Genomic DNA, 16,726 nt, shown 5'->3' with positions numbered 1-16,726 from the left:
CCACCAAGCTTCTTTTCAATTGCTTCTGTCTGATGAGACTCACCCCTACCCCCATCCCAAGTCCTTCTTTGTGCAGTCTCTTCCATGTCCCCAGCTTCTCCTCCACATACCAGAAAGATGAAGTTTCTAATCACACCTCAAGCTAGTAAGGCACCCCAACTTGGGATTCTTGTTTCTCTGATCACCCTGGCCCCTTGGAGAACTGCTTCTCTGCTTCTAGCTTGCTTGGAGAACTGCTTATCTGACCTGGTCCATCCCTGATGATTTTTATCTCACAGGAGCCAAGGCAGAGAGACTGGATGTCTACAAGGCTGCTGTGTACAGCTGTGCAGCTGCACACTGCACCAGAGCATTAAGCCAAAGGGGCAAGTGTGAGCTAAAATCCACCTTTAGCTTCTGCTCTCTAAGGTGTTTGCTCTGGCATGGGCTGTGCTCCCCTGAAGAGGTGCCTTTTTCAGATTTGCCCAAAGCCATGTTTGGGCTAGTTGTGACCATGGATGTCTAAGTTACTCCTTGCAGGGGAAGGTGGAAACTGCTTCTCTTTCCTGATGGAACTGGGAGCCCTTAGGCAGGCAGGAGGCCTTCTCCAGGCTTAGTTCCTCAGGTGCCAGACAACTCAGGGTTGGCTGCAGCTGCTTTGCCTGGACAAATGAGGAGAGGTGCCATCAGCATCTACTCTTGGCTGTCAGATTTCACCCCACCTGGGACTCAGGGTCACACCACCCTTCCTCAGGCTTCAGCTTCTTGTCATGGGGGAGAGCACACACCAGCTCCAGCCAGTGGGACGTTCTTTACTGCATGGGATGGTTCCCCCTTCTCTAACCCTCCTGGCCCTGAAATCCTTACAGTTCTATGCCATCATCCCACTTTTGAAGTCCTGAGCCCACAAACCTTACAGGAGATAAAATAATAGAATTTTTTAATAAATTTTTTTTTTTCCCAAACAACTTCTTTTGTTCTTCACCACACAAGGTCCACGGTGGAGAGGAAAGTTCTCTCCAGGTGCCCTCAAAAGTGTCCAGGGTAGACTTAGGAGAAAGTATTCCTCCAGCGTCAGGAGGTTGCAGGGGCTAGAACAAGCAAGGGCCCAGGGTCAGCCTGGCCCTGACTGAGGCATCCCTCCAAAGGGTCCTGGGTGGGGCTCCCCTGGGGGAGCTTACAAAGGCTCTGCTGGTGGAAGATGCTCTGCAGACAAAATCCCCTCTGAAGTCCACTGCGGGCACCGGGAGAGGGGGTCAGCGGCTGCCTGGGGTGTCCCACCCCAGCCTTGGGATGGGGAAGAGTTAACGGCCAGAGTTGGGGAGAATAGGGCTGAGCCACCATACAAGCCCTCTTAGAACTGCCAGTTAAGTCAGAACAGCTCAGGACACAGGGAACGGCGGCCTGGTCCCAGCGGAGGAGCTGGGAGGAAAAAGGAAGGCAGCAAGGCCGGGGGCGTGGGCAGGGACTGGGGCCAGAGCCACCGGTGGGGGGCGGGCGGGGGGACTGGACGCCGGCCTCTGGCCTCTTCAGTCTCAGCACCGCAGTCAGAGGTGATGGGGCGCCAGGAGCAAGAGGCAAAGCAGATGGGTGGGGAGCCCGGCCGAGAGCGCAGGGCCGCGGGAGTCGGGGGGCGCCTGACAGGCAGAGCCGGGGCACGTCTGCTCCCCGCGCTGGTCCTCGCCCCCGTAACCCCCCCAGTAGTCGTCCTCCGTGGGCGCGTCCCCGCCCTGGCGTCCCCGCGAGTCTTCGGCGGGCAGGTCTCGGTAGAGGGTGGAGGGGTCGGCGGGGGGCGCCCCGGCCTCGGCCACCCCGTACAGGTGGTTGGAGGAGCTGTTGCCGCGGGCGCGGCTGCCCGGCCGCGTGGGCGCCGCCGGCGGGCAGGCCTGGAAGTCGGCGTCGCGCAGCGCGCGCAGGTCCCGGCCCTGGCGCTCCGGGGGGGTGGCGCAGGTCACGTCGGAGCTGGACACGCGCGCGCGCTGGAACCAGGCCCAGAGCGGCCGCGCGCGGCAGTCGCACGCCCAGGGGTTGGCGTTGAGCCGCAGGAACTCGAGCGCCGGCAGGTCGGCGAGCGCCTCTCCCGGCAGCGAGGCCAGGCTGTTGTTAAACAGGTAGAGGATGGTGAGGCGGCTGAGGCCGCGGAAGGCCGCGCGGTGCACGCCCTGCAGCCGGTTCCCGTGCAGCAGCAGCCGGTCCAGGCTGCCCAGGCCGCGGAACACGTGCTCCGTGAGCAGCCGCAGGCGGTTCCCGTGGAGGAAGAGGTGGCTCAGGTTGGCCAGGTCCGAGAACAGGTCATCCTGAAGGGGGGGCGGAGGAATAGAAGAGAGTGGCCTTGAGACAGGAGTCCGGGTGAGGGGAAGGGAGGGGAGCACGGTGGCAAAGTAGAAAGATTTTTCCCTGTTGACTCATAGAGTCCTGGGTTCGAATGCTGCCTCCTCGAATCTATTTGTTGTGGAGAAAGCGGTATAGTTAAGGTCAGTGGTTCTTAAAACTTTAGGGTGCCTCAGAATCCCTTGCAGATTTCCCGAACACCGCCCCAGAGTTTCCAATTACGCATGTCTGGGGTGGAGCCTGGGAATCTGCATGTGTTTATAAGCTCCCAGGTGCTGCTGCTGCTGTCGGAGGACCACCCATTGAGAGTGAGAACCTCTGGTTGGGTTAAACAGGGAAACTGGGGAGCCAGGCTTTCTGATTTCAAATCCTGGAGCTGTAGTTAACTGACTATGCCACACCTTAGAGAAGTCACTCATTATCTCTGTGACTCAGTGTCCTCATCTGCAGAATGTGCACATTAAATGAAGCAACATGTATTAAGGTGCTTAGAACAAGGTTTCCATGCCGTAGGCATTCTGCGAGTTAGCCATCATTGTTAACTTGGCCAAGCTAGGAATCTCTCTAAGCAAGGTTTCTAAGGAAACCTCTATAAAATGGAGATGAATATACCTACCTCATGGGTTTGTTCTGAGGATTAAAGAAGACAAGTCACATAAAGATCAGATGAGTTAAGTGCTGGACTCAGTGCTGGCACACAAGGATTCGGTCCAATGATGAAGCCCACAGGCTCAGGAATTAGAGCCCCAGCTTGCCTTTTTCCTAGCTGTGTTATTTTGGGGCAAGTTATTTAAGCTCATGGAGTCTCAGTTTCCTCAGTATGTATAACAGGGAGAACAACCCCCTCAGCAGGCTGAATAAGGGTTAGATCGTATAATGCTCTAAAGGGTATAGAACCTGGCAGGTGCACAGTTGACCATCAATAAATGGTGGATATCATGACAAAAAGGGCTCAGTTGGAATTAGGTCCCATCCCTTTTTCCCTAGAAGAGGAACTCCGTGGAGACCAAAGGTTCAGCTACTAGGCTGGATTATTCAGGGGACCAGGTGTTAACTCCACCCCTCCTCCCACTCTAGGCGGCAGGGAAGGGGAAGGAAGCTGAGTTGCTGTCACCTGATGCCCTGTATCACTGCCCCCCTTAGAGGAGCTGTCCCACCTGCCAAGGGCTGGGGGGTCACCGAATCAGGCTATGTTAGTGCTGGAAGGACCTTAGAATTAACAGGGGTGGATATGACCTACAGTGGGGTGGAGATCACTGAACTCTGCACTTCAACCAGTTCACCAGGTACTTCTAATGATCAGCTGGTTTGCTAGCTTCAGGATCCACCAGCCTAGCCCACTTTTTACAGAGGAGAGCACTGAGGCTCAGAGAGATGAGGGGTTTGCCAGAGAGGGGACCAGAGCCCCAATCCCCTGACCCCACCACCTTGAGGTCCTCCCCTCTTGTGCAGGGCATCGCTGTGGTCAGCATGTCCCAGGAGGTCTGGTTCTCGGGGCCAGGAGCATTCTCTGTGCTCAGGCTAGCTCACCCTGGGGTCCTGTTTCCTGACTGGCTCTCCCTCCCATCACTGCCTGGGAAGATGATCCCAGATCCCCTCCCTACGCCACCCTGGAGCCTGGTCCGAGGCCTCAGGTGGGGGAGGGCATTGACTCCCAGCCCACACCCACAGCCTCCACCTTCCTGTGCTCCTGCATGTTCTCGCCCCCTCCCATCTGGCTTCCGCCCTCTCCGCTGCAGGAACTGAGCCTGCCAAGATCCCTCCTCTTGGCCACATTGAGATCCGTCCCCCTCAACCTTCTCAGCTGCCTCTGACACTGGCGTTCTCCGCCCCCCGCCCCTCATCCCCGCTCCGGTCTCCAGCTGGCTCCCAGTGCCTCCCTGGCCTCAGCCTGGCTCAACTTGGCCTGGTGCTCTTGTCCTTTTCCTCCTGGCCCACCCAGCGAGTGGCCCTGAATCCCTTCCACTGAGACACCTAATCAGGGTTTCTGTGTTTCATAGAGTGTCAGCAAGAGTAGGGCACACCCAAAGATGTATGGTCAGAGGATCAATATGGGAGAGGAGGAAGAGGGAACCCGAGTAATCGGCACCTTGGGGACTCTGGGAGGTCAGGAAGACCAAAGGTTCAGAGACCCTAGGAAATTCAAGGGCCTTTGACCTACAGCTCCAATTTTTGGGCTGTAGAATTCTTTGCTTCCCTCCTCCTCTCCTCCTGTTTGTATCTCTGCAAAAAGTCCTACCCCTTCCCTCTATAAGCCTGAGCCTTAGGGTCCATTCCTCCTCCCCACACCCAAGCTGTTGTCAAGTCCCATTGCCACTTCCTGGGCTGTAGCTCTCAAATCCGGCCCTTCCTCTCTCCACCGTTAAAATGGTTCTCTGTGCATTAATAAGCTCTTGACTTTCACAGCCCTAGCCCTCCCCACCCCCTATATCACCCCCTCCCTCTGGCCTGAGAGCTCTGTTAAAGTCATCCTCTTCCATTTCAAAAACCACATTTCCCTCGCCTCCCCCCTGGCCGGTTCACAGCCCTCTGAATCCATTTGGAATCGTAAAGCAGCATCCCTGCCCCGTTCCCCAGACAGCATCCTGTTCTTAACCTTGCCTCCCTCCAACCTCCCAATTCCTGACTCTAGCACTAATTAAATCAGCTGCTGGGCTGTGTGACCTTGGACAGCTCCAGGTACCTCTCTGGACCTCAGCTTTTTCATCTGTGAAACAAAGGACTTGGGATAGTTGATATTTAAGATCACATCCTCATCTGATATTTATGAGTTGGTGAGTCCTGGAATGTGCCTCATTCATTCAACAGAGCTGTGCTGTGTCTACTCTGTGCCAGTTGCCCCCGCTTGCAGTGCTCGCCAGTCTATGGCAGGTATCATCATCATCATCTGCGTCAGCAGCAGCAAGAGATCAATTACTGAGCGCTCACCATGTGCCAAGCTCTGTGCTGCACAGATCCTATGCAGTAACTTAAGCATCGCAACCCTGTGAGGTGGATACTATTATTAGGTCCATTTCAATGATTAGGAGAGGGAGGCTCAGAAAACACAAGTGACTTGCCTGGGGTCCAGCAGCTAATATGCAATGGAATGTGCGTGTAGATTCCAGTGCTTTGAACAACTGCACTCTGGAGTCAGACGACCTGGGCCAATTCTAGGCTGTGTCCCTTACTAGCTGGGTAAGGGACACTGGTGTACTGGTGCCTTAGCTTTGCTGAACCTCAGTTGGTGTCCTCACTGTTAAATGTTAAATTTTAGCTGCATTCATTGGATACTTTACTCTGCACCAGACATGGGGCTGAGCCCTTTTCAAGTAGTATTTCCTTTAATCCTCACCACACCCCCTGCCCTGAGGTACAGGTCATTATCTCCGTTTCACAGATGGGTCCATTGAGGCTCAGAGTGGTTAAGTAACTTGCGCAAAGCCACAGAGGAAATTGGAAGTGGGGCTCAAACTCAGATCTGCCTGAGTGCAAAGACTGCTTTCAGACACCATGCAGGCCACTGTAATGACTAAAACAGAGAACGGGCGTCTTCATCATCTGGCTACACTTGAGTAGGAAATATGCTCTCTGCTGAATCCCCAGCACCCAGAACACTGCCTGGCATGTAGTAGGTGCTCAGTAAATATCTGTTGATGAATGAGCTCACCTGGCCCAGTGCCTGGCATACAGCAGACAGTCTGTGAGAGCCTGTACCTCACCCCGTCTCTATTTCTACCTTCCGCGCCCTGAAAAGCCGTGGTCCCCTGTGCAGCCTCCTCCAAACCTCCCATCTCAGGGCATGCCTGGCTCCATCTTGGGTTGCACCTGCACCCTGTGGATCTCACCCCAGCCACACATTTTGTCACCTGCCTGTGGCATCTCCCAGCCTAGTTCTGCCAGGCAGTTCACAGGCAGAATTGTCTCTTTCCTTGTCCTCTAGAAAGGGCCAGGTGTGAAGATGCTTCCTTCCCAATGACGCCCAGAACAATCCATGCCAGGAGTGTGCAGAACAAATGCTTCCCATTTCAGAAGATCCCCAGTGTCCACCCGAGGTCCCTTCTGCCCAGGCCTTTGCTGGCCCCAGGCCCTGATGGCTATTCTTGACCCAAGAGTCAGTGGAGGATTGGGTCATAATAAAACGATTTATTCAGCACTGAGCCATATGCTTTATAGACACTAACACATTTACTATTTACAGCCATTCATTGTCGAGGGTATTATTTTTGTTATTCCCAGTTTATAGATGAGAAAACTGAGGTTCAGAGAAACAATTTGCCTAAGGTTACATAAGTCAGAAAACAGCAGAGCAGGGATTCAAACTCAGGCCCTCTGACTCCGTATTCCTTGTGAACAACTCCCATATATTGATAAGGAGGTCACGATCTCACTAGTAGTAGTTGTAGTAATAATAATAACACCAATAATAGCAGTAATTATAGTGCCCATATCTTTAAAGTGTGGCCCTGTGACTAAATGCCTTACATTTTAATCCTTACAAAGCTTCTTAAATAACTATTATTAAGTACTATCATAGTTGCCAATTTATGGAGGAGGAAATAGAGGCTGAGAGGTTAAGTAATTTGTCCAGAGTCATGTCGGAGCCAGGATTTGAATGTAGGTCTGGCAGACTCCAAAGTGTGTGCTGTAGAAAATGAGCCCGCTCAAATGTGCTTCGGAGTGCTGTGCACCAGAAACGTGTCAGACCATGTGGGACAGTGCCAGCCCCTCCTGGCTGTGTGACCTCAGGAGTTTCCATTCCATGTCCCTAGTGCCCTGACTGTCCCTACTGCCAGGCTGTGATGAGGTTCAACGTGATGGTGGGAATGTATAAGCCCCCAGTCACACAGACAGTGGTTTAAGAGTTTTATGTTTAGAGGCCATTATCTCTCCGCAAAGCCTTTGGAACCCCAGCCTCAGTTTCCCCATTGTTAACGTGGAGGTGAGAACAATCTCCCAACAGGGCTGTAGAAGTGAGATGAGGTGGCTGAGTGCATTTCGTAAACCATAAGGCACTAGGAAAATTTAGAAAGAAAAGAAAAGGGAGAGTGTGTTCAGGACCCACTGTGGCCTTGGTATAATTCTTAAAGTTGACCCAGATCTCCAGGATGGGGTCCAAGTTGTGCCACTTTACCGAGACCAATGTTAAATAAGGCTCATTTCTTTTTTAAAAATAGTGTTTTAACAAGCATTTATAGAGTGCTTACCGTATGCCAAGCACCATTCTAAGTGCTTTACAAATTATTCTTGCATTTAATGCTTATAAAATCCCTAGGAGATGGGTGTTCTTGCTGCTCCCATTTTACAGATGGGAAAACTGAGGCCCAAGGAGGGTAAAAAATGTCACATGCTTGTAAATGGTGGAGTCAATACTCTTAAAGTGTTAGCACAGTGCCTGACACAGTGTATGCCCACAGAGTGGTAGTGGCTGCTCTTATTACTATCAGTATTTATGCCCTAATAATAACATAAGACATATCTTTCTGACATATTACACATTTTACTTCCTTCCCTCCCCATTAGGATGCTATCTCTGTGCTGGCAGGGGGTTTCGTCTGTTTTGTTCACTACTGTATTCTTAGCACCTAGCACATACGGGGTGCTCAACAAATGTTTGTTAAATTATTATTGCTACTGTTATTATCATTAGCATCATTAACACTGATCTGATTTTCTAGCCAGCAGATTGGTGATTAGTTAGGCACCAGCCCAGGATGGGGAGGAGGAAGAGCCTTCCAGATTTAAGCAGGGACAGGGGAGAATTTGGGTATCCTTTCCCCTGCCAGCCAGAGGCTACGTAACCAGGAAAGATTTCCTCCCAGGGTGGTTTGGAGGGTGTGTTATTACTTCCTGGGGAAATGCACTGGGAGGATTTGACTGTCAAACAGTCAGCATTAACAACAACAATAAACAATAATTAGATCAATAATAATAACAATAAATAATAATTACTGTTATTTCTTCCATTTTCAGAGCATCTGTTTTCTAGCTGCAGAACAGAGCTTTACCCTTGTTTTTCTTCCTCCCTTGCACTGAGATGACAGGTTTGGGGAATGGGAATCCAGAAAGGGGAGGGTTTTCCCTTGTCCTATTACCTGGATAGTTGGAGGGAGGGAGAACCTTCTATGGGACACCAGTGGCAGTGGCTCTGTCTTTTTGTTCCACTTTTCCAGGTGTGGGAGGACTTGGTGGTGGATGAGAAAAGGCTACAAAGGCCTTTGGGCTGGGGTGCCTGGAGAAAGGCAGAGTCCCCCAAAGGCAAACCCCAGGAAAGGAGAGATCACAGAAAGAGACACAAACACACACCCAGACAGACATGGGGGTGTGTGCAGAGTGGGTGTGTGAAGGGAGACAGACAGAAGAGGCAGAGACAGATGGGGGAGGCAAGTTAGTGAGAGAGGCAGAGAGGAACGGAAAGGGATAGACAGACAGACAGGCACAGGCAGAGGCAAGCGAGGGAGGGGATGGGAGGGATTAGCGGGAGATAGAGAGAGGCAGAGAGGGACCACAACAGAGGGAGAAAGACAGACAGAGGAAGACAGACAGAAGAGACAAAGCAAAGAGCCCCAGGAGGAAGCAAGAGGGACAGAAACTTAGAAGAGGGACAGAGAAATAGAGAGATGGAGATGCTGAGGCAGGAAGGGTGGCCTGGGGAGAGAAGAGGGACACACGCAGGGACAGGGGAGCAGAGAGGCCCAGAGAGAGAGGGAAGCAGAAGAGGACTGGGGTGGGGTGGGGGGCAGCTCACCTGTAGGTGGAGCAGGCTGTTCTCCTGGAGGTAGAGGTACTGCAGGCTGACCAGGCCACGGAAGATGTTGCCGGGCAGGCTGCTGAGCTGGCAGCGGTACAGATGCAGCGACTGCAGCCGCTCCAGGCCCTGGAAGGTGTCAGGCTCCAGGGAGCGCAGGTGCCGGTTGTCCCCGAGGTCCAGTTCCTCCAGGGCCTGCAAGTGGCGGAAGGTGCCCGGGTAGATGGTAGAGAGGTTGTTGGAGAAGAGCCACAGGGTGAGCAGATTGGGCCCAAAGGTGCCCGGCCGCAGTGTGCGGATGAGGTTGTTCTGCAGGAAGAGTCGCTGCGTACTGGGTGGCAGGGACAGCGGCACGGAGGAGAAGTTGTTGGCCTGGCAGCTCACGGTGGGTGGGGACGAGTAGCAGGTACAGAGCATGGGGCAGCTGGGGGCCACTGGGGGCAGGGCCAGGAGCATCAGCAGGAGGCAGGCCGAGGCGGGACCTGGTGGAGGGGGGAGAGTGAAGTGAAGCCTGACTGGGCGCCGGGCTCTGGGTGGGCTGCGAGGGCAGGAGTGCCAGCTGGGGGCCTGCCCGCCCACACGCTCAAGGCCTGGAGCCCTGGTGCTCCTGCATCAGGCAGTTCGGGGTGCAACCTCAGAGTCTGCAGAGGCCTGGCCACTTCCACTTCTTGAGGCTCCTGGTATGTTAAAAAATAACGCCAAGAGGATATTGTAGAAAGCACGGTGGTGCCTTTAAAGTTGTTTGATGAGTGATCGTCTCTTCATTCCTGTTTTCACTATGGTAGGTTTGACCTTGTTTAGAGATTAATGTCAAAAGACTAGCTGTCAGGGTTTCTCTACCTCGGTATTGACAGTTGGGCCCGATAGTTCTTTGTTGTGGGGGCAGTGCTAGAGAGGGTGTTTAGCAGCATCTCAGTCTTCTATCTACTAGATGCCAGCAGCACCCTGCCCCCAGTTGTGACAACCAAAATGTCTCCAGACATTGCCAAATGTCCCCTGGGGAGCAAAATCACCCCACTTGAGAATGACTGGAAATAACTTGAGACTGTTTGTGAATCCAAGGCCCATGTGAAATGGCCCTCTGGCCACCCTGGGGCCCAGCCTTGCGAGCCCACTGGTGACCAAAGGTGCTCTCTCTCACCTGCCTGCAGCTTTCACCTTTGAAGAACTCTGGTCCCTCAAAAACGAAAGGGGCCTTCGGGACCAGGGTTTCGTGGGCCTCTAACTGGAACCACCAGCCACGGGCAACAGAATCAGCCGGGGTCTCAGAAAGAATTCAGCGGCTTCCTCAACCCCACCTGTGCAGAATCACAATTCCTGGGGGCAGCCTGGCCATCTGCATTTTACACCCCAGGCTCTTCTCATTCAAAGTCACCTAAAAAAACTTTTTTTTTTTTCGAAGTAGCTTTTGAAGGTTGGATATGGTCCATTCTTCTTATGATGTAGGTGGAGAAGCAGGCCCAGGGAGGCCCAACGGCCAGGGGGCTAAAGAGCGCAGCATAGACCCCTGTATTCCTGTGCTGTAGAAGGGGGATGCAGGGCCCCACAACCATCTATGACCCCTGCCTTCCTGCCCTCACTGTAGCTGATAAACTAGCTTGACCTCTTCCCTTTGTCAGGATTACCAGATGATTCCCAGGATGTTCTGGCAAGCTATGCCTGGGGATAAGAGGAGGCTGCACCCCTAAAGCCAGGCAGCCATTCCATGGCACAGTGACTGCACACCTTCTGCCTCAAGCAATACACTAGGCCTTTGAAGGCAGAGGGGAGGGAGGAAGACCTGGTTCCTGGTTCCTGAGACCCCAGGAGGGGCTGAGGGGTCAGTGATTTGAGCACAAGAACTCCGTGGCTGCAAGTCGCGTGTGCTTCGGTGGTTGTGTTGTGTGTGATGTCTCACGCTCCGAGGCTGCTGTGTGTGTGTGTGTGTGTGTGTGAGAATATGTGCATGTCTATGTGATTTGGGGTAATGGGTGTGAGCCAGGTGCTCACTACATGAAGTACTGCTGAGCCAGGTGTGTGCACATGGCACTGGCAGGCCCCGAGCGTGGTGCTGGCATCTCAGATGCTCTGGTGTGCCTCTCCTGAGGTGCGACACACAGGCACAGGGTGGGGGAGTTCCTTGCTCCTTGCTTTCAGACACCACTCCAAGGCCAACCTGGGCACCCACCGTGAGTGTCCCTGGCCCCTCCCGGTGGTGCCTTGCGTGCGAGCGTGTGCTGCTGTCCCCCGCGTGTGTGTGAGTGCCGGGCCCCGTGTGTGTGTGTGTGTGTGTGTGTGTGTGTGTGTGTGTGTGTGTGTGTGTGTGTGTGTAGGCTGGGTGTGATGTAATACTCAGTGACACAGCGGCTGCTGTTCCATTCGTTCACACCACCTCCGCGTTTCTCGGCCCTTCTCACCCATTCCCCGTGCGGTGTTTCACGATTACTTTCTTCTCCTGAGTTTTTGAGAGCCACGTGGGGTGGAAGAGCACGTCTCTCACCCCTCATCTGAACCAGGCAGGGGTGAGGTGTGGGAACCCTAGGGGGAGGGGTGTGGGGGAGACTGGAGACGCTAGGTGGGTTTCACAAGAGCTGAGGTTCGGGGCTTAGAACGAGATTTCAGAGCCGGAAAGGTCCTTCGGGTACATTTGGTTAAGGTTCTGTTCTACTAAGGTGACAGCTAGGGCTCAGAGAGGGCAAGCAACTTGCCCAAGGTCACACAGCAAAGTGGTGGCAAGGCTAGGGCCAGAAGAAGAATCTCCTGATGTCCAGCCAGGGTACTTCCCTTCCTGTCAGAGTCACTCTCTGAGCTCCGCCTCCCCAAAGACTTAACACCAAAGGAAGCCAAATCCATCTCTGATCCCTTAATCCCACCCCTTATCCACAAATTCACAAGTGTGAGCTCTGGTGGCCGCCAGCCCTCTGGAGGATTACAGAGCTCTTCTTCACAGAGGGAGGACATAGAGGGAAGGACTACAATCCCCAAGGGCCCCAGAATCAGGGGCCACACCCTGGCACCCCAGGGTCTCTGCCAGCTCGGAGGCCAAGCTCAGCAGGGGCTGACAAGGGCGCCTGCTCCTCCTTTCTACCCACGCTCCCCTTGCCCACATTAGACCGCTTCTCTCCTCTTTCCCCACCACTCCCTTCCCCTCTTCCCCATGGCCCCCCCCCCCCCCCCCCCCCCCCCCCCCCCCCCCGCCCGACCATGACACACCTTCTCTACCCTGTGGTGGCATTCCCTGCAGGCTCTTGGAGGAGGGACCCTGAGCTGGGGCCCCTCCATGACAGCTGCTGCATAACAGTGACTCTGTTGCCATTTCTAGCCCTTGCCGCCGCCATGCCGTGCAAAGCAGCTGTAACCCAAGGAACCTCATCCATAATTCAGGCTGCGGCTCTCACTAGAGGCAAGGAGGAGGGGAAGGTGGGGGGGCTGTGGGCTTCTCTGGCCCCAGGCCTGGCTGGAGTGAGCACCCCAGGTCAGAGGCAGTGGGGGCTGGTGAGCTGTGCTTTTCCCTCCCTTCCTCCCTGCTCTCGGTGCCCTTTTCCTCCTCTCATGGCTCCTCTCCACCCCCTGCATCTCACGCCTCTACACCTCCACTCCTTCCCTCCAGGCCCAGGCCTCCCCTCTCTCCTCCAGGACCACAGCTCCACTCCTGGCCCCCATTTTGTGACTCCCGGGCAGAGACTGGGACAAGATGCACAGAGTGTCAGAGCTGGAGTAGGGGATCCCTGGGTGGTCATCTAGAGCAAACCCCTCATCGCACAGGTAACAACACCACTGAGGGCTGGGAGGGGGGTCCGTTGCTGAGCGGGCAGCCCAGGCCTCCTGACTGCAGCGTCTTCCTGCAAAGCCTTCATTTCATGCCTCCACTGTCTTACAGGCAGAGGAAAGCCCTTCCTCCTTCACTCTCACCCCATCCTCTATAGTCAGCAGGTGATAGCTAGGGTTGCAGGGGGGTGTAGAGCAGGGAAGGGAGGAAACCATCTGTTACGAGGCACCTACTATGTGCCAGGCACCCTCTTTGTACATGTTGACTTCTTTATCCATAGAGTACAACATAACATAACCCCCAGTGAGATCAATGTCGTTGCCCCAATTTGCAGATGGAGGGAGGGAGGGAGGCTCAGAACCATGAAATGAGTTGCTGCGGATCATGTAGCTAGTATGGGTGGAACCAGAGTGGAAGGGAGGGGTGTCCAGCCATGTCAGAAGGGACCCTCTGACCTTCCTTTGGGAGACCTCCACCTCATCCATGGAAACCACTCCAAATGTGTGAGATGCTGCCATTGAGGTAAAGGGAGGACAGAAATTGCACCTGAGCACCCAGGGCGGGGCCAGCTGTAGTGCTGGGTCTGTTTGGCTGTTCAGGGTCAAGGCAGGGAAGGGACCCAAGCTCTCTCTGCAACTTTCTTCTCCTGGGCTCCAAGTTGTGGTTGCTCTAGGGGACAGTGCATTTGGGAGCCCAGCATGCAGAAGATATGGCCAGAACTGACCGGGGGTGGGAGTGGAGAGAGGACAGAATATGATATTGATCCTGGAAGGCTGAAGTGCCCAGAGCCAAAAAGTATCCATTCACTGAGGGACCATTGTCAAAGACGCTATCAAACCTTTGAGTAACAAGGCTCAGAAACAAAGTTCTTACCCCAGGAGCCACCATTTAGGCCAGAGGCCCCTGTGGAAGAAGCAGAGGGACCCAGCGTAGAGAGCAGGAGCCAAGGTGCAACCCACAGGGCAGAGCTGTGGTGCAGTGTGGTCCCGGGAAAGTGTGCTCCCTGGAAAGGGAGACGAGGCCTTTGGCTCTGGAAGGAGAGACATGGAGTCCCAGGTGAGAAGCAACAGCTCCACACCCAACAGGCTGCTTCAGGGAAGGTCTGGGGCCACTGGGCAGATGCTGAGGGGGCAGGGGCTGAGGAGGTGGGCACTGAGGAGCAGGATGGAGGTGGTGGTGACGCCAGTGACGCAGGGGCCTGGGGAGGCATTGACGCGGGTGACGGGGGTTTAGAGCTGCTGCAAACAGCTTCTCACTCTGCCAGAATGTAACACCCCAAAATAAGCAGCCACTGTGGTGGTGGTGGCGGCAGGATCCGACGTCGGCCCAGAGATATAAATGGCAGCATGGAGCCAGCCTCCGGGGTGCCCACCCTTAGAGGCTTCCACCCCTCTAGAAAGTCCTCACTCTCTTTCCCTCGCAGCCACCCCCAAGGTCCTGAGCTCAGAACCCCAGGTCTGGCCGATCAGCCACTCCCTGAGAGAAGGGATGTGACAGGCAGGCGCGTTGGGAATGGAGGACTTCCCACGTGGACGCGGTTACCAGAAGCCTCTTTGTCTCATCCGTCCCTGGGCATCCCCCCCAGTTCTTCTCTCCCGTCCCTTGCTTTTCCTCCTCCTCCTCCTCCCTCCTCTCCAGCCCCCATCCCCGTCGTGATCCATTCCCAACCCCTGTCCCGTCTGTGGTTCCCTGTCCCCAGCCCTAGAGCTCACCCTTGGCTCTCTCCCCTGTCCCGGCACCCCACCTCTGTCCACCACCGCCGTCCTTCTCTGGTTTCTGTGTTTCGGATCTTCCCACTCCCCTTTTCCATTCTGGTCCCCAGAGTCCCAGTCGTCATTCTCTTAACCTCACCCCCACCCCCTGGGTGGATTCTGGGTCCCTGTCCCTCGTCTTCCCTGCACCCCTCCCCTGATCGGGTCTCCCCTCTCCTCGCCCTGTTTTGTCTTCAGCCGGGCCCACCTCCCTCGATTCTTCCCCCCTCGACCCTTGGTCCCTTCCCGCCCTTCCCCGCTCAGCGCCGTCCCTCCTGTCTGCTTCCCTGACCACTTTCTCCCTCCCTGCCTTTCCCTTCCTCTCCCCGCCCTCTGACCTCTTCCCCGCCCCACCCCCAGTCTCTGGCTCACACCCTTGTCTGTCTGTCACTCAGTCCGTGGAACTACCCTCTTTCTAGCGTCCTCCATCTGTCCTACCAAGGAGGACCATTTGGATTTCCCTCTGTGACCCCTACTCTCGCAGGGAGCCCCCTACCCACGTCCCCTGTCCTCCCAGGTGACTGGAAAGTGCTGAGGCACCGGGCACGAGGAGCTGCTGAGTCGGCGCTTAACCAGCCGGCCGGAGTCCTCAGCGTCCCCCGGAGCAGGTGGAGCCGGGACAGCGGAACCTGAGCCTCCCTACCCGCTCCGGGTCGGGTCCGCCTGTCCCCCGCGTTCCCCTTCGGTCACGAGCTGCCGGCGCACCCCGGCAGGCTCCAAGCCAGGCGCCCCGCTCCTGCGGGCATCCCCCTCCCCAGGCCGGCGACCCCACCGCTCCACTGCCCACCCTCGCACCCTGGGAGAGGGGCCGCCCTGCGCCCCTCCGCAGATGCCCTCCGCTCTCGGGCCGCCCGGGGTCCCTACCTTGCAGCAGGCGCCTGAGCCCGGGCAGCATCTTGTCTGGACGCTCGGGGGAGGCGGCAGCGGGGGCAGGGCGCTCCCACGCGCTCCCTGAGACCCCCGGACGGACGGCGGGGACTCCGCGGGGCTCCGGGAGGGCCCGGGAGTCCCCGGGCTGCGTGGTCGGGCCGCGGCGCCCTACCCTGCGCCCCCCGGGCTGCGGGCCTCGGGAGGAGCCATCGGCCCCGACGGGACGGAGCGGGGCGCGACGGGGCGGGGAGGGCTGGGGCTGGCCGTCGACGCCCCGTGCCCGCGCCCCCCGGCAGCGCGGTGCGTGCGGGAGTCCGTCCGTCCGTGTGTCCGCGCGCCCCGGCTGCTCGCCGCGGGAGAGTGGGGACCGTGAGGATGCTCTTCCTGGCCACCCCCCCTCCCTCCCGCACTCGCTGGCTCCTCCCTCGCTTCCTGGCTTGCCGACTTAACCCCTTCCTGGCCGCTAGAGGCGGGAGCGGCTCTCTGGCCCCCTCCCCTTCTCGGGGACCCGGGGGACTGTTTTTGACCGCCTTCGCGACGCCACATTTTTCTAGAGAAACGCCTTCTGGAGGGGGTGCGGTAGCGGAAGGGAACCCCGTGGAATTGTCCGCTCCTCGCCCCCCGCAACTTTCCTGGAGGAGATGGGCTTCTGGGTCATTCCCCCGAACGCCCCCCTTCACCCCGCCGCGCCGCCGCGTCGTTGGCCCCAATGTCCCGGTCTCCAGCGTTTTTCTCCCCTGGGAGAGCTCCAAGATTCCATTTTCCCTTCCGTTCCCAGATCCCCAGCCCAGAGCGTGCAACTGTAGGAAGAGTATAGGCAAGAGTTTGTGTGTGCGAGATCGAGTGCATATGAGCGTGCACGCGCGTGCAAGGGTGCCCGTGCAGCTGTGACTCTGCAAACGCGAACTTTCACACGGGTCCGGGGGAGCGGGGCCCCGTGAGTGCGCGCACCGGAGAGTCGCTGAGTGCCCGCCAGCGTGCGCGTCTGTGCTGGTGGGAGACGTGAGGCTGTGCGAGGTTTTGCACACGCGAGCTTGGGGATGGGGGGCGAGGGTCTCCGTGCCCGGCTGTGCGTGTGCCCCGTCATGCATTATGAGCGGGCGCAAGTTTGGGCGCGCGTGCGACTGTGTGCGTTTTTACGTGTACGTGTGATGTGTCCGAGAAGGGAGATCTCACCCCCCGCTGGGCGACAGGAGAGGACCCAAAGGCGGGGAGGACACTGTGGCCTTCGCGCAAACTTCCTTTATTCTCGTTTAAACAGGGGTAGATTCAGGTCTCCCCGAGGCCCCTCGCGCCCCTCGTGACCTGGTTCCGGGCAAC

The 16,726-nt window shown here is 56.3% G+C and overlaps 1 protein-coding gene across 1 annotated transcript; it reads right to left on the bottom strand.

Annotated features, from left to right (window-relative positions):
* Positions 1-1,526: 1,526 nt before the first annotated feature.
* RTN4RL2 (reticulon 4 receptor like 2) lies at positions 1,527-15,431 on the bottom strand. The gene is made up of 3 exons (XM_063096010.1): positions 15,401-15,431; positions 9,038-9,519; positions 1,527-2,276 (listed from the first exon to the last, which is right to left on the bottom strand). The coding sequence occupies exons 1-3, from the start codon at positions 15,429-15,431 to the stop codon at positions 1,527-1,529; spliced, it is 1,263 nt and encodes a 420-aa protein (XP_062952080.1).
* Between the last annotated feature and the right edge of the window lie 1,295 nt (positions 15,432-16,726).

This window comes from Cynocephalus volans, chromosome 4, assembly GCF_027409185.1.
Source record: "Cynocephalus volans isolate mCynVol1 chromosome 4, mCynVol1.pri, whole genome shotgun sequence".
In the NCBI taxonomy this organism is placed as follows: Eukaryota; Metazoa; Chordata; class Mammalia; order Dermoptera; family Cynocephalidae; genus Cynocephalus; species Cynocephalus volans.
The sequence above is the reverse complement of the archived record's forward strand: the minus strand, read 5'-3'. Positions and strand labels throughout refer to the sequence as shown.